General features: G+C 44.5%; 3 protein-coding genes across 3 annotated transcripts in view; 1 reads left to right on the top strand and 2 right to left on the bottom strand.

Annotated features, from left to right (window-relative positions):
- Window positions 1–5,612, bottom strand: part of RNF144A (ring finger protein 144A) — a 63,149-nt gene extending 57,537 nt beyond the window's left edge. The window contains exon 1 of the mRNA XM_082481191.1: window positions 5,433–5,612. The gene's annotated coding sequence lies outside the window, so the exon portion shown is untranslated. The remainder of the gene's footprint in view (window positions 1–5,432) is intronic.
- A 4,541-nt stretch (window positions 5,613–10,153) lies between these two features.
- On the bottom strand, window positions 10,154–15,638 carry RSAD2 (radical S-adenosyl methionine domain containing 2; the record flags this gene model as incomplete). The annotated part of the gene is made up of 6 exons (XM_082481240.1): window positions 15,297–15,638; window positions 14,948–15,109; window positions 14,283–14,512; window positions 12,738–12,887; window positions 10,880–10,912; window positions 10,154–10,318 (listed from the first exon to the last, which is right to left on the bottom strand). Exons 1-6 carry the CDS (start codon window positions 15,631–15,633, stop codon window positions 10,154–10,156), a joined length of 1,077 nt encoding a protein of 358 aa, XP_082337366.1. The 5' UTR covers window positions 15,634–15,638.
- A 6,158-nt stretch (window positions 15,639–21,796) lies between these two features.
- CMPK2 (cytidine/uridine monophosphate kinase 2) lies at window positions 21,797–26,374 on the top strand. The gene is made up of 4 exons (XM_082481346.1): window positions 21,797–22,025; window positions 22,963–23,164; window positions 24,318–24,551; window positions 26,230–26,374. The coding sequence occupies exons 1-4, from the start codon at window positions 21,869–21,871 to the stop codon at window positions 26,348–26,350; spliced, it is 714 nt and encodes a 237-aa protein (XP_082337472.1). The 5' UTR covers window positions 21,797–21,868; the 3' UTR covers window positions 26,351–26,374.
- Window positions 26,375–27,686: the final 1,312 nt, after the last annotated feature.

The following is a 27,686-nucleotide window of genomic DNA, read 5'->3' as shown; positions in this document are numbered from 1 at the left end:
TATGGCGTGACCCCTCCTGTCACCCATGGGAGGAAGCATTTAGATACGGGAGAGGGCTCTGCACACCCATGCACACCACCACAGCTACCCTGCCTGGTCACTGTGGGTGGTCAGCCCTGCCTGCAAACGGGGTGCGAATTCCTCCTGGGAGGGCCTGATGTCAGGTAACACCCCTGAGTACCTGGCAGCCGCTGGGCACTTCCCAAAAGTCCTTCAAGCAAGAGCACCTGGCTGGACGGCAGGCTCAGAGCCACAGCAGACCCACCATCCCAAATTACTCTGGGAATCACACTGCATGCGTAGCTTCAGCAATCATCTAGCAGGCCCATCTATGGCAATAACAAAAGACTGATCTGCCAGAAAGATCCTTGTAAATACCAGAAAAAAAGATAATAACCCCAGGTTCCTCATCACCGGAAGTGTTCAATGAAATGCCCACAAATACAGGCCGGGCAGAGAAAAGATTGAAAGCAGCTCTGGGGAGAAGGACTTGGAGGTGTTGGTGGATGAGAAGCTCAACATGACCCAGCAATGTGCATTCAGAGCTCAGAAAGTCAAATGTGTCCTGGACTGCATCAAAAGAAGCATGGCCAGAAGATCGAGGGAGGTGATTCTGCCTCTCTGCTCTGGTGAGGCCCTACCTGGAGTCCTGTGTCCAGCTCTGGGGCCCCCAACACAAGAAGAACATGGACCTGTTGGAGCTGGTCCAGAGGAGGGCCACAAAGATGATCAGAGGGATGGAGCACCTCTCCTACAAAGACAGGCTGTTGGGGTCGTTCAGCCTGGAGAAAAGCAGGCTCTGGGCAGACCTTATAGCGGCCTGCCAGTATCTAAAGGGGGCCTACAGGAAAGATGGGGAGGGACTCTATCAGAGAGTATAGCAATAGCACAAGGGGTAATGGTTTTAAACTGAAAGATGGTAAGTTTAGATTAGGCATTAGGAAGAAATTTTTCACTCTGAGGGTGGTGAGACACTGGAACAGGTTGCCCAGGGAAGTTGGGGAGGCCCCATCCCTAGAAGCGTTCAAGACCAGATTGGATGGGGCTTTGAACAACCTGGTCTACTGCAAGATGTCCTTGGCCCATAGCAGGAGGGTTGCAACAGATGATCTTTAAGGTTCCTTCCAACCCAAACCATTCTGTGATTCTATGATCAGTGATTACCTGGCTTCCTCACCACTTCTGCTACCCCACCAGGAACAGGCTGTACAGGTCTACCACAGTTTGTGCATACCAACTACCTGCAACAGGAGGCAGCTACTCCGAGTCTGCATTGCTTGGCAAAATGAAAGCTTTGTTATCAGCATACTAAAATCCAGAAAGGATGTATCTCAAGGGAAATGTGATGAGAAAGGCACCAAAAGTTGTAATAACGAGTGCTTCAGGAAAGCCAGTGTAGGTAGGACAGTATGCAACCGCTTTTGACAATTCTGCCAGATCTGGCTCCTACCACGCATCATTTAGAAAAATTCAAAACTAGATTCTAGATATATAGACACAGCATTATACATTTATATAATATATGAAATATTATATGTAACACATTTTATATACACACAACTATATATAAGAGGAGATTAAAGTCTGTGAGATAAAGAAATACACACCTGGTTCCCTCTATGGATCCTCACCAGCAATAAAACGTGAAGCAGACCATCTGGTAAACCACAATAGCAGAAATAATAAGCATAGGAAGAAGATTATCACATAACAGATTATGGTGGGCCAATAATGGATTGTTGTGTTAATATGTTTTCCTAAATTAATCTTCATATTCCTCACTAGCTAAATATAAGAGTCCTCCACAAGGGCTGGATGTGTACAACAGTTGTCAGGTATTATCCAATTCTTATGCTGCAGGTGACCTATTTACTAGAGGCTGAAGCTGGGATGAAGATAGGTCAGCTGAAACTGTCTCCAAGAACCACAGTGGTAGCTTTCACAGATTGCCCAAGTTCACAGCGGAGTATTATGATAACAGAAAATAACCCCAATACTCCAGAAGCAGATCAGTCAGTAAAATTTCCAAGTGAAAGTCAAGATCAAATATAGACTCCAAAAATCTGGAACAGCTGCTCACAAGCAAAGCTGTGATCAATGCAAAGTTGTGCACTTGTATATAGTGGAAAAAAAAAAAAAACCTATGCCTGAACCTGCCAAGTCAGAATCTATTATTTTCCAGACAACCTGCAAGACCCATCTTCACTCCCAAATATTGCAGATGATCCTTTGCATATTATATGGTAGAAAAAAGGTTACATTAAGTAAGATTTAGTCCATTTCTTTAGTCATAAGTCCTTTCCATTCAATACAAACAGGACGCGGTTGTATTATACTATCATAGTGGTACCTAGAAGATAACAGCAAAATACTTTAATACAACAAGCTACCACTCACTTGCTATTCTTTGAATGAAAAGATGGAAATGATGCTATAAAAAGGAAATAACGTTGTCTTGCCAAAACTAGAACCATCTGATGAGAATTTTTTTCCTCACAGTAATTAAGACTACCAGACACATTGGTTCACTCTCTCTGTTCCTCCTTTTCTTCAGCCTTTTTGAAGAAGGACACTTATGGTGTCACCACCACAAATGGCACCATCAGCAAACAATCAAGCTATTTGAAAACCCATTTTGTACTAGCGATGCCAGCTCCAGTATTCACTGACTGCATACACAGAAAAGCTGTAAGCATTTCTGATCTGATTATGAAATAGAAAAATCATTCCCATTACTTTGCAGCATGCAGCCAGAGGAGCGAGTGTATTTTCAACAGCTCCTCCCAAGCCATCAGGAGTGGAAAAAATAGAAATTAACATTACGATCTTTTTGTCTGATCTCCTTCAAAAGGTCAGAGAAAGATGAACATTATGAGCTCCTTTCTGCAAAGCAGAATAGAAAAGGATCCCGTCTTATAAAAAGAACAGCTGACCACAGCTTAAGTTAGACACAGCAGAATTGCTAAACTATTCGAACTGAGTGGTGGGGTGGTTTGTAATTGTCTTCCATTTCCTTGTTGGAACTCAAGATACAAAAAGGAATACAGTTAAAAAGCAAATCTCCTAATCAAATCATAAACTATTAACTCAACTGCCTAACTATTAACACTACTCCACAGGAAACACCGTGAGAAATATGACAGGTACTGATCCCCCTGCTACATCAGGTCTCTAGGAGAAAAAGGGTCTGCATGCGCAGATCAAGCTGCGGGATGATCAGAGTTTTCTTTTTCCCTGAATCAGCACTGGGACGGCAAACAACAGTTTTCTGCCAGCCTATGAGAGCATTCTTGTAATTACAGCCGATACACTGAAGCCATTCATACTCCTGGTATGGCACCAGAGCCAAAACTCATGGTTAAGACAGCAGCCTTGTCGTTTGGCTTAACTGAAAGGAAAGTTGTCAGAACTTATGAGAAAAAAAAAAAAAAACACAAACCCAAACCACACACCACAGAAAGTGTGACAAATATCTGGAATGTAGTACTGGAAAAAATGTTAGAAACAAAAGCAGTTAAGCAAATACATAGTCTTTTTTTCCCCAAAAAATATTGCTTTGAAATACTGAAATATGAAAAATCCAGACTCTAAATAACTCATAATACTGGACAAAAATCTACAGTAACTGTTTGTAGATGATAAATGCATGATTTGTTCTAGCAGCAGAATAGGAATCAGGGCAATTTAGAAGGCCAAGGGGGTGATGGAAATCAACCCTTTGTTTTACCTAAAGGATGTCTCATTCAAAGTAGTTATATCAGATTGAAACATCCGTCACACTACTCATATTTCAATCACAGATGGTTTCTCCCCCTCATGAACAATATACAGATTGCACAAGAGGATAATGAAACATGATGGCCAGGGAAAGGAGGGGTAAAGGAACAAAGCTTCATCATGAAAAAAAAAAAAATCCTGTATTTTTCAAGTAGTACCTAGGCAAAAGCTTTTCTCCCCACACTCTTTTCTCACTTGATCTTGCTTCTATTGGGTAGTTAAACTCCAAGTCAGGAAGGGATGGTCACTCAAATTCTCCCACACTGTAAAGTCCCATCCAAGTATGAACAGAGCAGTTTCTTTAAAGGCACAGATCTGCCCTCAGCACACCACATCCCCATGCACCCTTCTCCCCACTTCCACCCCTTCACCACATCTCACGTCTAGAAGAGAAGCACACAGAAGCAGACAGAAAGGCCAGCAACCAGGAGTTTAAACTACTGATGTAATCGCTCCAGTAGCCCTCTGCCCAAGAGCACTGTAACTTCAGCTGTAGCCACTCCTGGGTCAGCACTGATAAGCTAATGTGAAATGAAGCAATCCGGTTCACAATGTAAACAGTTGTTTGGCTACACGGGAACAATATAAACAAATAGATCTATTTATAAGTCATTATTCATGCTTGTCGTAGAACAGAGAATAATATGTTCCAGGGCAGAAATTACAGTATTTCCAAGAACACAGTGGAAATTCAAACAGCTTGTATCTTCTGCCACCAACCTGTCCCATTGACGCTGCCTATTCCAGTTCTTTGGAAGCAATAAAACCAGAGTGATACAGGACCTGATTTTTCAGGAATAAGATATCCTTGATTTAAAACGACACTGGGGATCCGGGGGGGGAGGGGGGGGGAGGGCAAGCTTATTATCATATATATGGTTTCTTCCAATATCTCAAAGAAATCAAGGGTAGCATCTCTTACGAGTGGTGCGGGAAGAAAAGAAAAACAAGCCTGAAAAAAAAAAACAACGACCCTTACTCCTACTTTTACCACCCAAACAAGCCGATTTCTCCCCCAAACACCACGCTTCACTTGCGCCCGAGCATACCGACGGCGGATGTCAATCCACACGCTCCTTTATTCATTATTTTTTACCACCACACATCCGCCCCCACTTCCCCCCCCCCCCCCTCCCGAAGCGTGGCTATTGCGCTCCGAGGCACCGGACTGTTTCAAGACGCTTCAGCTCGTTTATGGCAAAAAACACGCCAGCCCGAGTACCCGCTTTCATTACGCGCCCAAAAACCACCCGCACCCTTAAGGCGGCGCCCCCTCCCCTCAGGCAGCCTGCGCCCCGCCATACCCCCTCACCCCACCCCAGCGACCCCCGCCCGCTACAGACACCCCCTCACCGGCCAAGGGGGCGCCCACCGGAGCGGGTGCCGTTGGCTACCGCGGCCGCCCCCCCCGTCCCCGTCCCCCGGGCGCGGCGGGAATCACGTTGGTTCTGCCCGTACCCCGCGGAGGAGGCCCGCAGCCCTCCGACGGCCACGTGCGCCCCAACGGCCCCTTTACATAAGGGGATGCGGCTGCCCCGCACGGCCCGGCGGACGCCTCCCGCCGCCCCGGAGAGCGGGGATACCCCCTGCTCGCCCCCCCCCCCCCCTCCCCGCTCCGCCGGCGGAGGTACCCCCACCTCCCGGCTCCCCCTTACCCTGCCGCTCCAGCCTCTGCCGGCGCGGGGGGGCGGCCCGCGGAAGGTGCGCGGCGCCCCGCGCTATCCCACCGAGCCGCGGCAGGGCACCGCCGCCGCCGCCTCAGGCATGGTCTTCCTCAGCCGCGGGGCCGGAGTGTACGCGGCGACCGCCGCTCCCGGGCTTTTCTCCGCCGGGGGCGGTGGTGGAGGAGGAGGAGGTGGAGGCGGAGGGTGGGGTGAGGGGGGGCGGGCGCGCCCGCAGCGAGGCGGGCGCCATTAACCGCCGCCGCCGCCGCCCCGCTTTGAAAGCGGCCGCCCCGCACAGCGGCGCCCTCTGGCGGCGGCGGGAGGCGCGTCCCGGCCCGGCGGGCGCGGGGATCCCGGGGTTTCCCGCCCGGCAGCGCCCGGCGTGTTCCCCGGGCGGGTGGGGGCGGTGGAGGCGGTGCATGTGGCTTCCCCATATTTTAATATTATTTTTAAGGTTTTGGTTTTGGTTTGTGGGTTTGTTTTTTTTTTTCGGTATCCTCATTTTATTTTTTTATTATTTTTTTTTTAAGGAATCGCATCTCGGGTTGCCCAAGCGGCACGCTCCGCCCCCCCCCCCTCCCGCCATCCCCCGTCCCAGCAGGTCACCCAGCGGCAAGAGAGACACACCGGGGACGTGGGTTCCACAAAGGAGGGCAGAAGGTTTTGCCTTGCTTGGGAAGAAGGGAAGGAGGGAACCGTGAGGAAACCGTGACGGCCGCGGCTGTTTAGCAAAAAACAGCTGCTTTCCTGTTGCCGGTTTGTGCGCGGAGCAACCGCCCTGAGGCGCGGGGGCACGAAAGGAGAAGCAGCGGTCCGGAGCGGCGAGCGGGAGGTGTCGGGTGGAGGTAGCGAAAGGCAGCCCGAGTCCTTGCCCGGAGCCCTGCAGGGGTGACAGGGACACGGCAGCCCCGGGGGGACACCTCGGGGAGGCCGCCGGGGTCCGGGAGGCACGGAGCATCCCGCCGCTGCTCGGCTCCCGGGCACCTCCGCTCCACGGGAACGTGCGGGAGAAAAACCTGGGAAAGGGCGGTGGGGGGAGGGTGTGGGGGTGTGGGGAGAAATGGCAAGCCTCCCACCCCCACCCGCACGACGAATTACTGTGGAAAGCTCCGTTTCAGGTTGTCTCATACAAGAGTTCATGCTGCAGCGCGAAGATGAGCGGATGAGCGTGAGAAGCCGCTTGTCTTCACTCTTCTAAATTTTCTGTCTTACCATAACACAAGATAATGTGTTGTGTTTTTTTATTTTCTCCTCGGATATTTATGGACAGTTGTGTCTTTTGTAATGGCTGTCGTCGGAACAGCACAAGGTATTTTTAACGGTCTTCTCCCAACATAGGCCGGTCCACTCAAGCGTGGAACAAATGCTTTTCATCACAAGGAGAATCACCGCTATTGTTCTCCGTTTGGGCCTAGATGCTGCCCTTGATACAGACCGCATTCAGAATTACAGATCTCTTGTGAATGCAGTCACACATTCTGCTATTATGGTTCTGGGTTATATTTAAAAAAAAAAACCAAACAGACACACTTAAGAAAATAGAAACATTTATTGAAATGCGCAACGTACTCATGTGAAATATTTAGCATTAATTATGTTACAATATCATTTAAAAATTCATCATTTGTAGCATTCAAATATATCAAGCATCCTTCGCGCTGAAAAAGGGAGCATCTTAAATGACAGTTTGATTCGTTACCCAAGGTATGTACATGATGATTTTAACTGAAGTAACTCAGTCTCCCAAACGCTTATTCTCTACAAATTTTCTAAACATGAACAGCTGCATAATACTGGTAGACTACAGTGTAAGTTCCTTCGCAATTCAGCATCTCTAGCAAGTGCTTAGCTGCAGTACTCTGAGATTACACATGAAAATGCAATTAGGCATATCTGTGTTTACAGGACTTGCATTTAAATCCTGACTCTTCAGTGCCACAAAGTGCATGTAATCTCTAAGCCAGGGAGTAGCCCTACTGAATTCAGTGTTATTTTCCTAGTCCCGTGCTGAAAGTCAGACCCAACTGTAGAATGAAAGCCTGAAGTCCATTTTTGGTCCAACGTGAACCGTGTTTATAGATTAAAAAATAATAAACTAGGTTAATCAAGCTGTAGCCAAAAAACCCTTAGAGATTTTACACAAAAAGGAATTTTGCATATAAAAATACCAATAGCTATTCTTTAACTTCTCTGTCAAACTCTGTTATGTCAGATTCTTTATTTCCCGTGTACACAACTGGCATTTCCTTTGGAAAAGAGTACCACAAGAGCAAAAACTTTCTTTTTATTATGTATGGTAGCAAGAGGCAATGTAAAATCCTTAAGATTTTAAGAAGATAAGAACTTAGAACCTTCTGATAAAAGACTCTTCAATGTCTTTACATTATCTACTGGATTTTCACATTGTCAGCTCCAGTTTATCCTGCAGCTTCCTCCGTTGGCACAGAGGATCCCTTGCAGCAAAAGAACAGACATTTACAGTGGAAAACGCGAAGCAAAGAACAGCAGGATTTCTGGATCTGAATGGGAGTTTGTGCCCCTCACATCTGCGTGCCGTGATACAGCTGGCATTTCCCGCAGAAGTGGCGAGCTGGTGGATTTAGTGGTACATTGACGCACTAAATCTTTCCCCATGCTGGGACCAGGCCAGCAGCAAAGGAAAAATGCTTCTTTTCTATCATGCAGCGTAGATGCTGAGGAAGAGGCTACATTTAACATCTGAGCGGTGGGAACGCAGAGGAAGTCAAACCCCACAGTTCCATAAATTTGCGCTGCCCGTAGTTGCTACTCAGGCAGAACTCCAACTGAGGTCAGCGAAACAGCTGCCAAAAGACTGCGGGGTTAATGTGTGTGGGCCACATTTTAAATGTCACTTAGTATTAATACAAGAAAAAAAAAATAATACTGAAATGTAAGTGTCTAGGAAGTGTTGTGATTGCAAAATGCAAAATACAAAGAGACAAAAGAGCACTACTGAGACACTGTATTTACAGTTAGGATAGTAAAAATAGCAACTGAAGGAATTATAAAGGGAAACATTTTCACAGTGTATTTAGAGCTGCACCTTCCTTTATTCAGAAGTAGCAGCTCCTACTTAGGCGCTTTCCTCCTTCAACTTTGAAGCTGCATTAGGTGAACGCAAAACATTTCTCTTGAAAAACTCTTAAAAAAAAAAAATCAACTAGCATTACCAGAAAAAGGAAAGAAGGTGTGATTTTCTCTACGTGGGACATTAATGCATGCTGTCTCCCAGCTGCTGCAGATATTTAAACGTGTGAGACAGTGCGGGCGCCGAGTTCAATGGACAGTAAGAAAGAGGGGTGCCAGCTCAATTCTGCTGTGTGCAATGCTTATCCCCGTGCCCTCCACACAGAGCTTTGCGGCGGATGGGACTAGTTAAATTTGGAAAACTGTAATTATAAAGCCGTAAAAATTGCCAGAAAACCAAGAGCAGGGGCAGCATATTAGATTACTGGTTTTGCAGGGGGTTTTTGACTTTTCTGTATTTTCTGTTGATGCTGCCAGAGCTCTTAAAATTAAAGAGAGCTATCACAAAACCTGACTAGTTTCACATAACACCTGCATGTTTGCAGTCAGCAAGTAAGAATGATTACTGAGCCAAGCAACCTTTAAAACAAGGCTAGATGGTATACAAATATATGAAAATTAAAAAAAAAGCATGCGAATAACACAACTAGTGTGCAACAGAAGTTATGTATTAGATCTGCTACATAGTATTAATTGATTTCAGAAGGAATCTTCATCAGAACTGTATGTATGAGGAGAGAAAAAATGTTGAAAATATTAAATCAGTATTTACAGATAGAATTAAAATGGAGGAAGTTATGACTAAAATGCAAACATTGTTTTCACTGCAGATATTTGTTAAAACTAAGGTCATTGCCAATGTGAAATAAGTTGCTTGTCATTGGGTAAAATGCGCTTTTATGTTTTAGGACAAATATAATATTTTTTCATGACTAAAAATAGGTTTTCACAGAAAATTACACCCCCCAATATTTTTGCAAATATCATGTGTGTATACGGAGGAGAAGGAGAAAAACAACAGACGCTTTTACAGTTAAGTCTTATAGAATGAAAACTGCCAATTTTTTTTATCTTGATTTCCTTTCAAAGATATTACTACAGACACTGACTCTCAGATTCTGACCCTCAATTACCCCTGAAAAAGGCAGGGACCGCTCCCAGAGGGCTGCCGGCCGGCCCTCTTGTGATGGAGTGGGGAACTGCAATCCACTTTTCCCTACGAACCAGGCAGAATACCTTCCCTGATAAGAGCTTCTACTTATCCATCATCACAGCTGTTTATCAGGAATTAGAGATTGGGGTAGGTTTTGGGTTGTTTTCTGCACACTTATGTATTATCTTAAAACTGTTTCCTGGGTGACATTATATTAACAGTTTGCCATTAAGCCTTTCATACAATAAACTAGAAAGTCGATTTCAGAGACCTATATATATGAAAGCCCTGAAGGTGCTTGGTAACGTTCAACCAAACAATAGATAAAAGCATAATCTACATTCTAAAAACATTTAACACATTCACATATATAGTTATACCAAATGTCAATCTGTATGACATACCAAATGTAGTTAAAAGCAATGGATACATAGATACATATATACATGTGCATATATACACTCACCCATTTTCTTTACATAATGCAGCTGCCCTAACCCAGTATATTGAGTTACCAGTCCAGTTTCATGTCTGCTTTACTCCACACATACTTTCCTCCTCTTTTTAGGAACATGTTCTCATCGAATCCACTGAATTTTATAGCTGCCTCTACGCCGACATCTAGGATAGACTTGGAAGGCTCTTTCCGTCCTTTTCTACAGTTTAGAAAACGCATCTGGAACATCAATAGATAAGATATTAGAAAGTCAATTTGTAAAAGCTTAATTTTTCTACAGAATTAAACAAGTTGCACAGCAATCCCATAAAAGCCTACGTAAGTGCCTGTACAGTTTCCCTGTCGTCCTTAGAAGACTCAGAAGCTCATGGTTAGACACACTGACACAACTTAGCAGGAAGAAAGCTATACCATAATTCCTGAAGATTAAATGTTTGCTCTTCAGTTAGATGTAAACGAAGTAAGCTCTTTGAAACTTAACTTTCAGGACAAGCTCTGTATTTTTCAATTAAAGGAAAACAGCAAAGACATCCTGCAAAGATGCGCATCTACCCTTTAAGATTTGTGATGCAACGATCATGCATGCAGCCTGATGGCAACTCCTCCTTAGGTCATGCTTAAACTGAAGTTCCCACTATGTCTGATGGGAAAAATTACATCTATTCCTTGTACTACGTGGTAAAATTATTTTATAGAACGCACAGTAAATAGAATTGGTTATCACTGTTGTATACATACATATATTAGCATACAAATAGCAAGTATCAAACAAAGACTTACGTATTCATCCAGAATGAGGTATGAATCCCTCATCTGTAATAGATCAAAAGAAAAAAAAAATTAATACCCAAACCAAAATTCCATTATCATGAAAAATCAAGGACAAAACAAACAACTATTCATTCAAAGACTGGTCCAAATCTTTGAAATCAGGTAGTGTCTTACCACTATTTCAGTGAGCTTGGATCAAATTTGTAGAAATAAACAACAGGATTGCTATCATGACTTAATGCGTAAATAAACCAGTAATGCTTGGAATATGACGTCTCAAGTGTCTAATTGAAATATGGGTGCCCAACTGGATAAAGGGGCTTTATATAATATCCAAGTTTTCTATTAACTTCCACACCAGCAGAACTTACACTGGTTTGCATACTGGAATGATCACGTCATTTTCCAAACAAATGACATGACCATTTAAGCTGCAGGCAAAGGTATTCTTTCAGCTCAAAGGTAATCTCCCAGCTCAAAAAGCTCTCAGGTCTGCACCAAGAAGCAGGCCAACAGCTGAAATAAGACATGTTTTCTCAGCTAACTGGGCATCTCCTACATGATACTCCTTAAAATTCTCTGGGTAGCTGGCGCTTGCTGCTGTGTAGAATGGGAAATGCGTTTGATCGATTTGGTATCCATCTTTCACACAGGTTTAACAGAAATCAGAAACGGTCTTCTAGAATCAAACCTACTGAGGGAAGTCTCCTCCTTTTTTGCAGGACTTCTTACATGTAAAAAAACGTAGAAACAGTTCTAGGTTCTCATCTAAACACCTCCTCTGATAAGTGCTCTCTCCCACAAAATGCTTTAAACACCAGACTGCGCTTCTAGGTCTTCATAGTAGAGGCAACCCAGTCTGCACACTTGAGCTCTCTATACATTAAAAAATAAGCTGTAAATGGAGAGTATTAATCTGTGGAGAGGAAATGGAGGGCAAGATGCGAGATTTAAGGCATTCCTGAACTTGATTCACCTTAGCATCTCCTCGCTCAGTTCATAAACTCTCTTAACAGTGCGACTTCTAACTCTCCTCATGCCATGTACAGGGCCTGTAGGCATCTTACAAAAGATGCTGATCTCCACCCTGAGGCACTTTACTGCAGCTAACATAAGCTGGGTGGCAGCTCATGAGGTTACCTGCCGGGCTCTGCAGTAGCACAAGGAGTCTTCTTGTAACTAAAGAGCCTGAATGTGCAGTCCAAAGGAATTCAGATAGACAATGTTAAAAATGTGATTTGATTGTGGGAGGGAGTCCCTAGTAAGACGTGTCAGGCAAAAATACTAGTTCCTATTCCTCGATACCCAATATAATGCCGACTGGGATGATATCTTACTTCATGTAGGTCAATGACTGCCATAGCGTAACACCACGGTGACTCTCTATTAGGAAACTATGCTTAGAGTATAAAGTGTGCCTACATTAATATTCAACCTTATCAGGCTCTTGTGCCCTGGTGGGGAAGAGTTATTAAATTCTAAAGGGCTTAATTATTGTTTAGAGTTCACCACTCAGCTGCGGAAAACTCAGTTTCTCCAGTTTCTGCACTGATACTTTATACATCCATCTCACTGAGCAGAGGCCCAAGTGACACTGTGAGAGGACTCCCCCTGGTTTCCATGGGATTGGGATCAATGAGTTTTCACTCTTCTGTTAATCACTTTGTGCTCAACAAAAAGCTTTAAAGAAAATTAAAAACCTTGGCTTCCACCATAACAAAACCAGTTGCTGACAAAGTTGTACCATACCTCTTCTAAGCCAACATTAATAGAGGAAATGTTAATTGCCATGAAAGCTTCTAGTTCTTTTTCCACCTTTCCAACTTTATTTCAAAGTAAAGTTACAAAAGGACAGTTTCAATTTTACCTTCTGATTAGATTCTGGTACCAAGCAGGCAACATCTTTGTGGCGATCCAGGAATTGTTCAAAGTCTTCATCGCTGATAACAAATTTCTCTGCTTCTCTCAGGGCATCCTCACCAGTGTTCTCCCCTTCAATGAGCAGACACTGGAATACCTGAAGACAAAAGACACATGATAAAGATTAGATGTTTTCACTTGCCTGGAGTATAAGACAGTCACCATGACAAAAACCTCCAGTTGTCTCAGTAGCGATGACTTTAATTTTTCTGTCACAGAAGCCACACTGACACAAATTGTGATAAGTGAATATTATACGAAGGGCACCATACAGATTTATTTTTAGCAAATCAACATTACATAGTTCTGAATGTAATTATACAGTCATGGTTCCTGACCAGGTTTCCACAGAAATCTTAACTGCTCTGGTCTTAATAAGGGCACAGATAATAAAAGCTCAAATTAACTTTTGATTTAACCTCAAATAGTATGGCTGTATTATAAATGCTCGTCAGTCATTTGTACAATGCAGACTATCAAGTAAATCAGTATTTTTGAAGATTTGAACCTGATTTGTGACTGTAAGTTTAACTAGTTTCAGATGGTCACAGAAAAGATACAGAAAACTCCCCAGAAACAAAATGCAATAGTTTGTCTACTTAACAGCCTCCTTCTAATGGCCAAGTCCTCAGCTACATTCAGACTTTGGGGGGAAAAATGGTGCCTTTACCATCAACGTGCTCTGTAACCCCAGTAAGAAAGTAGTCCAGGAAACATGATAAAATATTAAAATGTATGTCGTATTTTCCTTACACTTCTTTAATAAGACCAAGATTTCACAGTCTTTTTTTTTTTTTTTTCCCTGGGAAATCATGCACAGACATGAATTTCCATGAAGCAAATAATGAGAAATTAAATTGCGCGGAGAAGTTATGGATGCCCCTTCCCTGGAGGTGTTCAAGGCCAGGCTGGATGGGGCTTTGAGCAACCTGGTCTAGTGGGAGATGTCCCTGCCCATGGCAGGGGGGTTGGAATGAGATGATCTTCAAGGTCTCTTCCAACCTAAACCATTCTATGACTCTATGATTCTATGAAATTATTCCACAAGTTCTCCCATATTTATAAGTCACATTATCTCTAACCATTTTCAAACTGATAACATAATGTATTTAATACACTTCTAGGAGAAAATACCATATATTCACACTAACCACTAATACTCTAATAACAGAACATTAACGTCTAATGTACACTTAGATATTGCTGATGTATTAACCTTAATGTATCATTGTACACTAACTTTTCCCCATTTTCTTGACGCCATGGCACATTTTCAAATGTTAAAGACCTTCTATCTTACTTTTAATATCGTAAAGAAAATAGATCTGTGTATGACGAAGTATTTATCATGTAGCACTGACAAGTAGTCCACTAATGCTAGCCCAAGATAGAGCTGGCGATCTGACTGAGGTCATTAGAGGTTCAGACAACTCCACAACTTCATCTTACTTTTCTCTGAACAGGAAAACTATGGTATACACCGCTTTCTTACCTTCCAGCGCACAGGGTTAAGTGCCTTGATCTGCTCATTCATATCTTCCTCAACATTAAATCTGTTGATCACTGAATTTATTTTGAAAGCAACAGCATACTCTCGGCACCACTGTCTCAGTTTATGCAGATTTTCCACATGGTTCTTCTTTCCTTGACCACGGCCAATTAAAACATTGACATTCTCATCAAAACTATCACATGAAATTGCCAGAATGTCTAAATATTCACCTGAAAACAAGTTTAAAAAATTGATTAATATTCAGTCCTTCAGTTTAAAGCTGTCAGGACTCTGCCCACTTTCACTTCCTTGTGATCTGTCACGAACTGCCATGTAAATACAGTTCTGGGGAGTCACCACAAAACCACAAAAGCCACAGCAGAGGCATCATCAAAACATCATCGGTTTTGTGTGTGTGTGTGTGTCCAGCATTATGGAGAGAGCCTGAGCTATTATTTTGTTATACTATTATACCAAAGAGGCAATAGTACAATGACCTACGTTCACAACATATAACTAACAATATTTCACTGGTATTTATGTTTGGTTTGTGTTTACTGTAGACGAACCTCTAACAAACCATTTCCCACTTGCACTGGTGAGGCTGCCCTGAGGAAGCTCCCAAACCCCGCCAGAGCTCCTCTGCCACACTGCTTTTTCCTTACCGTACTTCTTGAACCACCGTTCTCTAATCAGGCTGCCGTTGCTGACGATGCTGACGCTTGGTAGCTTCAAGTCCTGCTTGCAAAACTGGACCAGTTGCCCTACAAATTCGCCTCTGTCCTGAAGAAACGGTTCTCCTCCCGAGAAATTTATTTTCTCCATTCCTAGAAAAGGCCCAAAGAAAGATGCTGTGAACCTCTGCCTGCAAATTTCCCCACTCCTCCCACCGCAGTCAGTGCCCGACCGCAGCGATGTGAAGAGGGACCGCGGCCGCCTCATGACAGGGATAACTTCTCCGACGCCACTTGGTCCTGCTGGGACGCGCACCCCCCGCTCCTTCCCCGCACTCACCCGCCTCCTTGAGCATCGCCAGCCCCCTCTTGGCCTCCTCCAGGGGCAGCACGAAGGAGGTCTTGGCCGTGTGAAAGCAGAAGCCGCACTTATAGTTGCACTGCCGGGTGAAGTGGTAATTGACGCTGGTGGGCGTCGGGGACAGGTCGTCCCACTCCTGCTCCCGCCGGGGGCCCGCCGGGGCGGCGGGGCTGGGAGCCGAAACCCGCCGCCAGCTGGGCAGGGACAGGGACAGGGGTGACAGGCTCCAGCACAGCGCTCCCAGCCGCCCGCGTAGCGCCGCCAGCACCGCCTGCGCCACCGCCAGCGGCAGGCGGACCAACGCGCCCAGCGACATGGCTCGGCTCGGCGACACCCGGCGAGACCCGGAGGGATGCGCTGAGGTTCACTTGGTCCCGGCGGGACGCGCTGCGGTTCACTTGGACCCGGCGGGATGCGCTGCGGTTCACTTGGACCCGGCGGGATGCGCTGCGGTTCACTTGGACCCGGCGGGATGCGCTGCGGTTCAGTTAAACGCGGGGCGGCTCGGAACGGTTCGGCTCGGCTCGGCTCGATCCGGCTGGGCTCGGTACGACTGGACTCAGCTCAGCTTGGCTCGGTTCGACGCGGCTGGCCTCAGCTCGACTCGCAAGCTGCAGAGAGGATCCCGGCGCACCGCGTTTAAAAGCGCAGGGGGACCGGTCCCCTCCCGTCCCGTCCCGTCCCGCCCCGCCGTGCCGCGGCGCGGCGCGGGGAAGCGCTCGGTTTCGTTTCCCTTTCTCGCAGAAGGGAAACTTGGCACCGAGAGGCGGGCGCTCGCTCGCTCGCTGGTTTGCTTCTCCCGACCCCGACCCGCTTCTCGGCCCTGGAGGGCCGTTGCGAAACCCGCCGGCTGCCCGGGGTTGGTATCTGGCTTGAGCACCTCCAGGCTTGAGCACAGGTGGCACCTGAAGACCCCTTTTGATGGGTGTGGGTTCAGTGGCTTCAGTTCTTCTGGTCAAAAGGGTGTAGCTCGCGAAGCAGGGGGAAAGCTGAGCTTATGTGACTGTGCCGCATCCTTCTCAGAGACAGCCGTGAGCTCCTGGAAGTTTAAGTGGGTTTGCATTGCAGAGCACTCCAGGTTAGGGGGCCTGATGACTTCAGATTCGTGACAAGGAAATGCTTGAAGGTTCTTAAGTTCTTGGTCTCCAATACTGCCTAAAGCACCTCAAGCAAAGCCACTCCACCAAGTTGTTAGCCTTAACAGTAGGAAACGTTGGCAGTTGCCTGAGGTCACACATTGGTGGGGCAGATGGCTGCCCTCTCATGGTAACACCAGCAGAGACCGGGACCAAGCTGCCAATTCCCGAATTCCTCAATTCCTCAGTGAAACAACAGCTATTGCTGGAGAGGAGCATCTCCACCATAGCACCAGTTGCTATCTGCAGTCCTCTAGTATGTCTAGAAACACCAAGAAGTTCTCCACAGCTTTTCAGTGCCATAATGCCTTCAGTCAGTCTGTCCTCATTCTTGCATGGGCAGTTTAGTGTCACCACTGCTGCCAAAGTACAGAGCCACACTCAACACCTACCAACTGCCTGTTGGCTATGGTGGCCTTAAATTGGAGCTTTGCTCACTTCCATTGATCTGCCAGAACTGCTAATGTAGCAGGACAGTCTTGCTCTTATGTTGACTTTTTTTTTTTTTTTTTCCTCTTGAAAAAGGGGTAAGAGAACTAGCTTAATTCTGTTTGCAAATTTTAATGGGAAACAAAACGTGCTTGTGAATAAAAAAAAATGTTTCTTTTATGTTAATTAGCACTGTCATTTGCTATCCTTAAATTCCCATCACTTTTCCTTCTCTTTCCTGGAAATGATCTACTGTCTCAGTAACGGCCGGATCGGTGAATAACGGGGTCTCAGGTTTTCCCCTTCAGCCAGTATTTATTGTTATCTCTGTCAGCTGTTTCTTGCTGGAACGGATTCATGCCAGTAGGACAGGATGGGAGAATTCTTGCTGTGTCTAGCCCCAGTAATGCCACCTCACAAATCTGTTGCTTCAGCATGATGGGAAACATCTCAGTTCCTGAGGCTTTCCAAAATTGTCTCAGAGTTTGTCAGCAGAGATTATTTCAGCGAGTTACCATGGGAGGAACTATCCATGTGCCCTTCCAGTTCCTTGAGGTTTATGTAAGACACAAGCTTAAGGATGAAAGCAGGATTTTCTAATAAAATAAAGGTTTTATTGCAAAAGGAGGAAGAAAAGACAATGCAAGTTTAGACTGACACCTGACATTGAAGTTGCTCCTTGGTTGTTTCAGTATTTCAATTAATTTGGAGAAGTCTGATGTGCTCTCTTTCTCCCCTTCTGTTTCATGTTAGGAACTCTATCCCATTTCATATCTTCTCTGGCCCCAATTGGAATTCCTTTCTCACCTCATTCCTGCTTTTGTTCGTGTCAAGGTAAGCCAATGCAGATATAGGGAGTACAGCCTCTCTCCCTCCTTTGAGCTGCAAAACTTTCACTAAGAATACTTGTGATAAGCACAAGATCTTAAAGACAATCGCAAGACTTCAAATTGTGCAGCTCAAGAAATATTGTTACATATGTGCTTAGTACACATATATACATGAGTGTATTCCACCAAGCTCACAATCTCTGCATATAGCTTTGTATAGAGATCTTACTGCAGGTGACAAATTATCATGTAGCTCACCTTGTCTCAGAAACTTCCCCGACCTTCTGAAAGTCTGGGCATCGCAGAAGGTCCCCCGAGGCTGGCAGAGCGACCTAGACCTATTGCAGCCTCAGCCCTGAGCTCGTCGCCTGGTGCTTCAGCTGGATAGGAAAATTAAGTTCAAAATACTTCTTTTCCAAAATCAGTAAAAAATCCTTGATTATTAGCAATTTCTCTCAACACAAGGCTTAACATCTGCTACACAAACACTCCAAGAGCATGTCAGAAGAGTGTTGCTCAGTGACTCAGTAAACTAAAACTTTACAATTTTTGAACCATTTTTCTGTGAAAGGGAAGGTCTCTGATTCAAGGAGCAAAACATCTAGAGAACCTAACACTCGAGCTTACTCAGGACTTTCTGTTCTCTGTAATTTTATCTGTGCTTTCTTAGAAAATGACAATTATAAAAGCTCTACTTTTTGCTCCAACTAAATATGTTTTCAGATGATACTCTGTGCATTACTGTAAAGCCCCACAAAGTAAACTCAGATTGGGATGTGCCCCCTACAGATGTACAAGTCCTAGCAGCAACAAGACAGACATTCATATTTTAACTCCCAAACTGTTCTAACTCACGTGCTCTAGGGTGAGGCCTACAAGAAAACACAAATTTTCATTTTTATATGCTAGCTTTGAATCTACAAGAAATGTTGCGAGCAAGAACTGTAATGAAATTTTCTGTTCTGGAGCCACCTAGAAGAGGCTCAGAAAAACATAATGTTCTTTAAAAGCAGTAGGAAGTCTGATTCCTTCCCTTTCTTTCCCATAGAATTAATCTTACAGTGGCACGATGGAGTTCCAGTACTAAAATATTTCAGTTCTGCAAATCTACACCAAAAAACCTTTCGAAGACAAATATAATTTCTCAAAAATGATTGAATAAGAGTATTAATGGCGCACTGGATCTTACATAGGTACATTAACTAACACGGAAGAATCAAACTGTATAAACATGGATAATGCTGTTGTGCTCCCTAGTTGCTAGGAAAAGCAAAACTTTAAAACAATGATGTATTATTTATCCAAATGATGTACTTTGTTTATTTAAATAAAGAGATTGATTTCTCCAGTGTGGCTAGTTGGTGGTTCCAGTCAAACAGTATCTTTCTAGGGAAAGCAAATTACTGACACGAACTAATAAAATAAACAAGGTTAAAGGAGGAGCCGTTATCACATCACCTGTGAGGACCAGAAATAGTCCAAGAACAACCAGGCAAGTCACACAATGTCAGATGTAGTTTTTAGTGTTTGACAAATGTATTACTTCATGCTCCACTCCCAACTGGAAATGACTTCTCCCCCACTGCACCTGCAGCACCATAAATGGGACTCTGTCAAGGACGTTGTACTTGTACTCATCCCTCCTCGGAATGCACGAATGCAAGGTGTGCCACTGAAATTGCTAAATAGAAAGTTAAAACCCACAGGCAATCAAATTATGAAACACAGAATATATATACACAGATTAGGCACATTTGAAAGAAGTCCACCATGGGCCCTTAATGGTGTGTATGTGATCTCCAGCTCAGGAAGTATTTGAACAGATGGCTTCTAGAACCTGGGACAAGATGTTGGAAGAAGGATCTTTCTGTGTTCTTTCCATACTCTTCTCCAAGTATCTGGCACTGGCCACTGTCATGGGCAGAAGAGGAGGGTTTCTGGCCTGACACTACTAACTTATGTGTTCTTATGATCTTATTTCCAGACATTCATCTTTACTGGAGGGCCCTTTACTGGTGCCCTTTAACGTTTATTCAGTATGAAAACAGCTGTATTCTATTTGTGTTTATTTTAGGTACCTATGCATTTTATGGGCCTTCAACTTCCCTAATTCCTGCCTTGTGTCTCAGACAGCTGTTTATCTACATTACAGGACTGTGCACTTAGATATATTTTTAAAGTTACAGGCTGATTCATTTCCAGTTGTTTGGTTTTTTTTTTTTCCCTCTTTTTCCACTTTGAATTGATGAAAATATTTTTGAATGGTCATAGGGCTTCTTGTTGTGTTTGGGTCTCTTCCCTACAGCAAGTACATGCAAGTACAGTGGGCCCTCAAAGGTGTGAAGAGGCTCCAGAACGGTGCTTTTCACATAATTAGCACATTTGCTCAACATCATTTCATACTATACAAAAGGTAAAATGATAAAGGTCCTCGTGAAGAAACTGAAAAATAGTTACCATAAACTAATTTCAAAACAGATTCATACTCTCTACACTGACTTTAAATACAAAGACCTGTCTTGGACATCAAAGGAGATTCTCTCTTCCTATATTTTTAACTGAACTGCGTGTATAGTCTGATGGGAAATACCTAAAATCTTGCAAGAAGATACTTTTAAGTAATTAGCCAGGACAGACATCGCACGCCTGTTATAAGTGATCACATAAGCACATTATAAACGGGGAAAGAAGCAGCACCAGCTTGGTTTACAAGGACTGCTTGTAAACAAGCATGTATCAAAGCGGTGGGAGGGGAAAAGAAAAACTAAAGTAAGCTCTTCCCATTGAGTCAGCAGGGAGGGGAAAGGCAACAGTGGCATCAGAAAAACAGAAAAGCAAGGAGCCAGACAGGTCAGTGAGGAACACGGCCAGCTTTTCAAGTGCTTTTGAAGCGAAACTTGGCTGCAAGTCAACTGGACTTGAAAAAAATGAGTACACAGAAAAGTAGCAGATAAGCTTCAGTGTAGATTAAGGCAATGCACAAAGGAAAGAATAATCGAAACTGGGTATCATAGAATCATAGAATGGTTAGAGTTGGAAGGAACCTTAAAGATCATCTAGTTCCAATGCTCTTGCCATGGGCAGGGACACTTTCAACTAGACCGGGTTACTCAAAGCCCCATCCAGCCTGGCTTTGAACACTTCTATGGATGGGGCATCCACAACTTCCCTGGGTAACCTGTTCCAGTGTTTCACTACCCTCACAGTAAAGAATTTCTTCCTAATATCTAATCTAAATCTATCCTCTTTCAGTTTGAAACTGTTACCCCTCATCCTATTGCTTCACTTCCTGATAAGGAGTCCCTCCCCACCTTTCCTGTAGGCCCCCTTTAGGTACTGGAGGGCTGCTATAAGGTCTGCCCGGAGCCTTCTCTTCTCCAGGCTGAACAACCCCAATTCTCTCAGCCGCTCCTCATAGGAGAGGTGCTCCAGTCCTCTGGTCTTCTTTATGGCCCTCCTCTGGACCTGCTCCAACTGGTCCATGTCCTTCTTATGTTGGGGGCCCCACAGGTGGACGCAGTACTCCAGATGGGGTCTCCCCAGCGTAGAAGTAGAGGGGCAGAATCACCTCCATCCCTGTGCATTTGTGCTTTTTTTTTTTTTTTTTCAATTATTATTATTTTTTGAGGAGACCACCAGGATTCACCCACGGGAGTCTGTGGGAACGTGACCCTTTTTTGCTGGGGGGGGAAGGAGGGGGGGGAGGGGGGTAGACAGACTGGATCCCGAGGCTGAGACCATATTTTTCACTTTCACTTTCCAGCCCATCCCATGCATAGAGCCGTTTCCCGCGGGGACCGAGCCCGTTCACTCCAGTGCCATTAAAGCGGCGGGGACCGGGGGGGTGTGGGAGGGCGGGGAGGTAGGAAGGCAGAAAACCCGCCCCTCGGAGGGGCAGCCCGTGCTTTTCCCGGCCGGAGGAGATAGTTTCGTTTCCCGCTGTCTCCTCCAGCCGCCGCCTCCCGCCTCTCTCCGCGCTGCCGCCGGCCCCGGTGGCGTTCCCGGCGGCGATGCTGCGGCGGTGTCCCCCGGTCCCGCCGTGCCCCCCGCCCCTCCGCCGCGCTCTGCCGCCCACCGCCCCCGCCGTTCGCCGCCGCCTGCGGGAGGTAGGTGAGACCCCACCCGGGGTTCGGGGGGGGGCCGCTTGCGCGGGGTGATGGGGCGGACGGGGGTGAAGGGTGCCCGTCTCTCCTCGCAGTGCGCAGGGCGCATCCCGGAGGCTGGAGCAGTGCTCGACCTGCTGGAGAAATGTCCCGAGTACCAGAAGAAGGGAGGTTTTCCCGTCGTGGTTTTTGAGGGGCTGGATGCCACAGGTAAGAGGGATGTGTGGGGTGAAGGACCGCGGATGAGGAATTGTTGGGAAGAGCAACTGCTATGGCTTGCAGCCAGGTGTAAGGCTTAAAAATTTAAAAAAAAAAAAAATCCTGGAAACGTGACTTATTTCAAATAATTTGCCGGGTTGGATGGGGCTTTGAGCAACCTGGTCTAGTGGGAGGTGCCCCTGCCCACGGCAGGGGGGTTGGAACTAGATGATCTTCAAGGTCCCTTCCAACTCTAACCATTCTATGATTCTATGAATTAGTAATTATAAAGACCAGTCTGTCTTCTCTTACTTGTAAAAGATCAAACAGTCCATGCTAATTTTCATTCAGTGGATGAATTCCTTGTCTATGTAAATGAAAGAACACAAAAAGTGGAGTCCTGGAAGTTAAATTTCTGGTGCAGATGATGAAACATACTTTTACCGGAGAGTTTTCAAATAAGTAAACTAAAGTAGTGGTAGCCTGGGAAACTGGCAGCAGTTTGTCTCAGAGAGAAATATTAGTTGTCTCTGAATAACTTTTTTTTCCGTATTTTCAATTGAAGAGAACAGAAAAGGCCCTCTAAAAAGAAAGTATTGGGTAACAGCATTGCAACATCCACAAGAATTGTGGCCTAGGAAAGTACTGTAAATTAATATTTAGAGAAATTGCCATTTAATGCACTTTAATGCATTTAAAGGAGTGAAGACAGAAAGCTGCAAGAGGGAGGGGAGAAAGGCCTTGAGAGTAGGAAGTGGAGTAATAATTCCTGGAACCAGACTCGTAATGATTTTCCACCGAAAACCTTATCACAAGATACTCGGGTTACATAGTCAGGGGTCAGAACATGTGCTCCAAGCGAACAGGTAGGAGAATTTTTCAGTTTTCAAAACTCATTTGTATCTGCTATGCAATATAACAAATATTTCCTTCTGTAAATGAAATGCAGGCAAAACTACCGTAACCCAGTCTGTGAAGGACACCCTGAATGGCGTTCTGCTAAGGTCTCCACCAGCTTGCATCAGCCAGTGGAGGACAATATTTGATGATGAGCCGGCGCCCATTAGAAGAGCATTTTATGCTGCGGGCAACTACATTCTTGCTTCAGAAATAGCAAAAGCGTCCACTCAGGCACCTGTGATCATAGACAGGTTTGTATATTTAAGAAGACCTTTTATATCAGTGCCGTCATACAGTTGTTCAGTGCTACAAGCAGAGGTCATCAATGATGGTCTCTGGGTTTCTTATATTTTCCTTTTTTTTTTTTTTTTTGGAAGTGCTACTTTGCAGGTAGTCAGATAAATATTAAATCTTCTGATGAGTATTACTTATGAAAACAGTAGGGTGGGGGACTTCCATCAGCGTAATACCTATAACTGCCTTTAGCACACATGAAAGGTGTTATATCTTCAGTTAGGAGTAGTTGGGGGTGTGGAGTGCGCAACCTCAGCCACAGCCGGGCTCTGCGACAAACCTGAGGAGAATGAGGGCTGCTGGTAATGGCTATCTCTAAGAAGGGTCTGAGATATGGGGTGGGCTAGAATAACTGAGTTTTAAGTAGACTTACTCTTTGAGGGTGTAAAGCCAGTAATATGCTTCCCACTTTTGGGGGGTTTGTTTATATCATTTTTTGTTTTCATTGTGTAGGCAGTTTTCAGTATTACTCTTAATAAATACGTGCACTTTGAAACCCCCGGCTTGTTCCAGTAGTTTTACTGCAACCTCCTGCCACAACACACGTACACAGAAGTTATTTGCGTATGCGTGAGTGCCATTTTTAACCAGCCTCAAAACCACATAAGTATGTAAAATACAGTGCCTCATAGTGGTGGGAACATTAAATGCAAGTGAAATGCGTAACCATTAGTTAAGGCCGTCTTCATTCACATGTGAAGACCGCATGACCTCTGCCAGATCTGTTGCATGAAGTAGGATGGGAACCACAAAAAAGGGACTCTCAGTATTGGATTTTGACATATATTGTAACTCTTCTTTTGACCTCTCACTATATGAGAAGACTTTCTTTTGACAGGAGTATCTGGAACACTCTGTCCAATGTGTAGCTTCTGCCATATGTTTTAATTAATAATTCACAGTACTTTTAAATGTTGCATTGAATGTTATCGATCTGTTATGAAAAAAATGGATGGCACAGAATTGTTCTTTACAGTTCCCTTCAAAATCACAGTGTCACCCACCGAGTCATTATTGTACTTGTCATTATATTGACACCCGTCTCCTATATTACTGAAGAATTAGTGTCCTCTTTAAAATTTCCCTCTCTGTTCTGTATTTTCCTGGCAGATACTGGCACAGCACAGCTGCCTACACAATTGCCACTGACATAAATGGAGAAGTCCAGGACCTTCCACCGGTTCATGATGAGGTGTACCAGTGGCCTGAAGATCTGCTTAAACCTGATCTTGTTCTTCTCCTGACTGTTGACCCTGAGGAGCGAGTCCGGAGGCTTCAGCTTCGGGGGCTGGAGAAAACAAAGGAGGAAGCTGAGCTGGAAGCTAACTGCTTGTTTCGCCGAAGGTACACTTTAATGAGGACTAAGAGGATGGAGTCAATCTTGGCTCCTGTGGGATCAGTAGCAAAATGTCCCAAGGATTCATAGCTGACAAGGCGAATGAATTCTGTCATTTCTGATTGAAAGTGTTTGAAAGCTACAAGTGAAGAACTTAATTCTACTGCAAAGGAGCTTTGAGTTATAATACTTGTATTTTGTTACTTGCTGCTTTTATTCTAGCACCTTTCTTATTGAGGTCATGAAGGAGAGGGACCTAAAAGTTCCAGAACTGGGAAGCAAGAAGTTGAAACGCATAGCTTCCCCAGAAAAGTCTGGAATTGAGCTCCAGATTAAAAAAACCCAAAATTTAGATCTCCCCTTGTAGATGTCTTTCGTTGTGCTAAGTGTCTCAGGTCCATTCAACGGAGCCTTCAAAGTGATTCAGTTCACCACCCACTTGGAGCCCAGTGATCTAAGCGTAAGTATCTAGAGCTGTTTGATATGATCCGAGCCATCCGCATGAGGCTGGCAGATGTGATGCAGAATCTGCGGGCCCTTTCTGGACCAGCAACTGGAAGCTAAATGAAACGGTCCAAGGCATCTCAAGCAGTACTAGATACATTTGCTTAGGCAACTGAATTGCACTGTAGGTATTCTACTTCAGGGTGCACTGAATTGCTGTCTAGGCTCCAGCAAATGTATGGATTAGATCATCATTGTCTACAGTGGAAACTTAAATACCTGGTGCTCGTGTAGATACCTGAATATAGACACTTGACTGTTGGTCTCTGTATCTACAAATCACAAAGCCAAAATCTACCTCTAGGGTTTTAACATTTGCGGTGATGGCATACCTTAAAAATATGCATTGCGTCATTCTGACAGGAGCTGTGTGCGGACACACGGTTCATGTAGTGGGACCTGCAGAGGGATGGGTGAGCTAAGGGAACATGCTGCCATTTAAGAATCTTTTGTGTTTTAATTCTGTTACTTCTTATACCTGTCAGAAAGCCTTGGGTTATTTCTATGTGTTAATTGTGTCAGCCTGGATGTGAGAACATTCCGAATCCTGCTTGATTCATCTTGCAACTTGTGGCCTGAATGTTGGGCATTATTAGTTCTTGTGGAACGTAGAAAATTATATTCCCATTCTCATTCACATCCTCATGGACTAAATGTGTGTGAGTTCTGCATTATGAAGAGGCTTATATTACAAGCGAGGAGGTTTTCATCCTGGATTTCATCCCGGTATTTATCCAGTTAGCAAAATTGATCAGAGGAAAGGGTTAAACGATGTGTCAGCTCCGTAATCCGGTTCTCCAGTGACTCAAAGCTGAGATCAGTCAGTGAGCACACCTACACAAATCCATGCCATATAGTTCAGAGACACCAGGGGGCTCTCCATGAATTAACTGGGGTGCTAGAAGCAGGCTGTCGGCTGTACGCCAGACTGTGTCTAGTGCTAAGCTGTAAAGAAAGAAATACTTGAATGCCATGCCGGGTGAGGATGGATAGAGCTCTGGCAATCAGTGTCAAGGAAACTATGCGCTTTGAGGTTGGCATTGTAACAGTTACTAATGGTTTGTTGCTTTTGCAGTAGATTTCATTCTGCAGTGCAAACATTTTCTTCCCAGGCTGATGACTAATGCCGTTTCATATCCCTGCCATTTGTAGTTTCATTTCTCTTGTTTTGTTTTTAAACAGAGTTGAGGAGTCATACAGAAGGATGGCAAATCCTGCGTGCCAAGAGGTCGATGCCAGCCCCTCCAAGGAAGAGGTTCTCAAGACAGTGCTGCAACTCATTAAGAAACACTGTGCCTTGTGAAAGCAATTTCTGTGTAATAGCACTTAAAAGATACTTTTTAGTCCACTTAAAAGATACTTTTTATTGCCCCTCTGGTTTTGGTACTTGAAAAAGCACTGTGATGCGTTTCTTCCCACAGAAGAATCTTCTCTTTATTCTGTTGACAGTAATCTGTGTGGGTTACCTGTTTCACCATTGCCTACTGTACTGTTCTGTATAAGGCAAAATACTACTCATGTTATTCAGCATTCTTAGTAAAGCCACAAACATATTACGGCCATGTGCGGAGTACCTCAGAGTGCTCTCTGACACTATGACATTTCAAGACACTGTCGTGTTGCATCTTCATCACCAGGAGAACCTGTTCCCGCATCCATCGTGTGCCAGAATTCACTGGGCTGCAGCAGGAGCATTAGGTGCCCAAGAGTGGCTGAAAGGTCATCCAGCTGTAAAATGATAAAATGATCATAACATTGAGGAACAGAGAATCCGGTGGCCCAGTGGTGGTTACTGGAATAGAGGATGAGCAGCTGCTGCTGTGATGGGCATCCTGCAAAAAATGTGTCGTAAATGAGGACCAGTAAGCCTCTAGGCCTCTAAGTAATAAAGACCAAGGCTGTCGGCATACGCTCTGCAAAGGCTTCTTTTTCTGTACCTCAGTTTCATTGTTCTCCTAAGTGTAACACTGAACATACGGATAAGCCTTTGTGGGATCAGAAATGGAACTGCAGATCCAGAAAGAACATAAATAAAATGTACATTTGATTTAAAACACTATTTTTACTTACTTTCCTGTGTTAAGCGAGTGCAATTATTATAGAATCTGTCCCATAAGTAAAAATGTACTCAGTACTTCAGTTCCTGTGTCCAATCTGTATATGCAATGTGATAGAAAAACCTCTAAAACCATATTTTATTCAGGCACTATTTAATGTTTGTGAATATATGCTATTAATAAATACATTTATACATACTAGTAATATCCACTGTAGTATTTGGTGTATCATTTGTATAACCATAGCCTTGGGATTTGCCATACATGCAGACTAGAAATACATAGTTGTGGGTACTCCACTTATTTTAGAAATTATGAAGCATTCAGGTATTCAGTCCTGGATAAAGGAAGTTCACACCTAGAGGACATCACTGCACATGGGTGATTAGGATACAGTGTGCCTGCCCTGAATGTTTTGTAGCCTTAGCTTGGCCAGGTAAGAGATCACTTGGGCTGAGGAATGCCACAAATAGCTTTTCTGCTTATGCAAACTTACACATGAAGCCAGACTGCCTGTTTTTTTTGATGCCATGTTCTTAAAAGTGTAGGTTCGTATTTAAAAGAGTGCTGGTAATATATATA

This window comes from Vanellus vanellus, assembly GCF_965231255.1.
Source record: "Vanellus vanellus genome assembly, chromosome: 3".
Classification (NCBI taxonomy): domain Eukaryota; kingdom Metazoa; phylum Chordata; class Aves; order Charadriiformes; family Charadriidae; genus Vanellus; species Vanellus vanellus.
The sequence above is the reverse complement of the archived record's forward strand: the minus strand, read 5'-3'. Positions and strand labels throughout refer to the sequence as shown.

What these genes read in the sequence shown, in the direction of transcription:
- CMPK2 (XM_082481346.1), top strand. Translation starts at nt 21,869, where the DNA reads ATGGGGCGGACGGGGGTGAAGGGTGCCCGTCTCTCCTCGCAGTGCGCA. An exon ending in TGAGGGGCTGGATGCCACAG is followed by an intron (nt 22,026 to 22,962) that starts GTAAGAGGGATG and finishes AATGAAATGCAG; the next exon opens with GCAAAACTACCGTAACCCAG. An exon ending in GCACCTGTGATCATAGACAG is followed by an intron (nt 23,165 to 24,317) that starts GTTTGTATATTT and finishes TTTTCCTGGCAG; the next exon opens with ATACTGGCACAGCACAGCTG.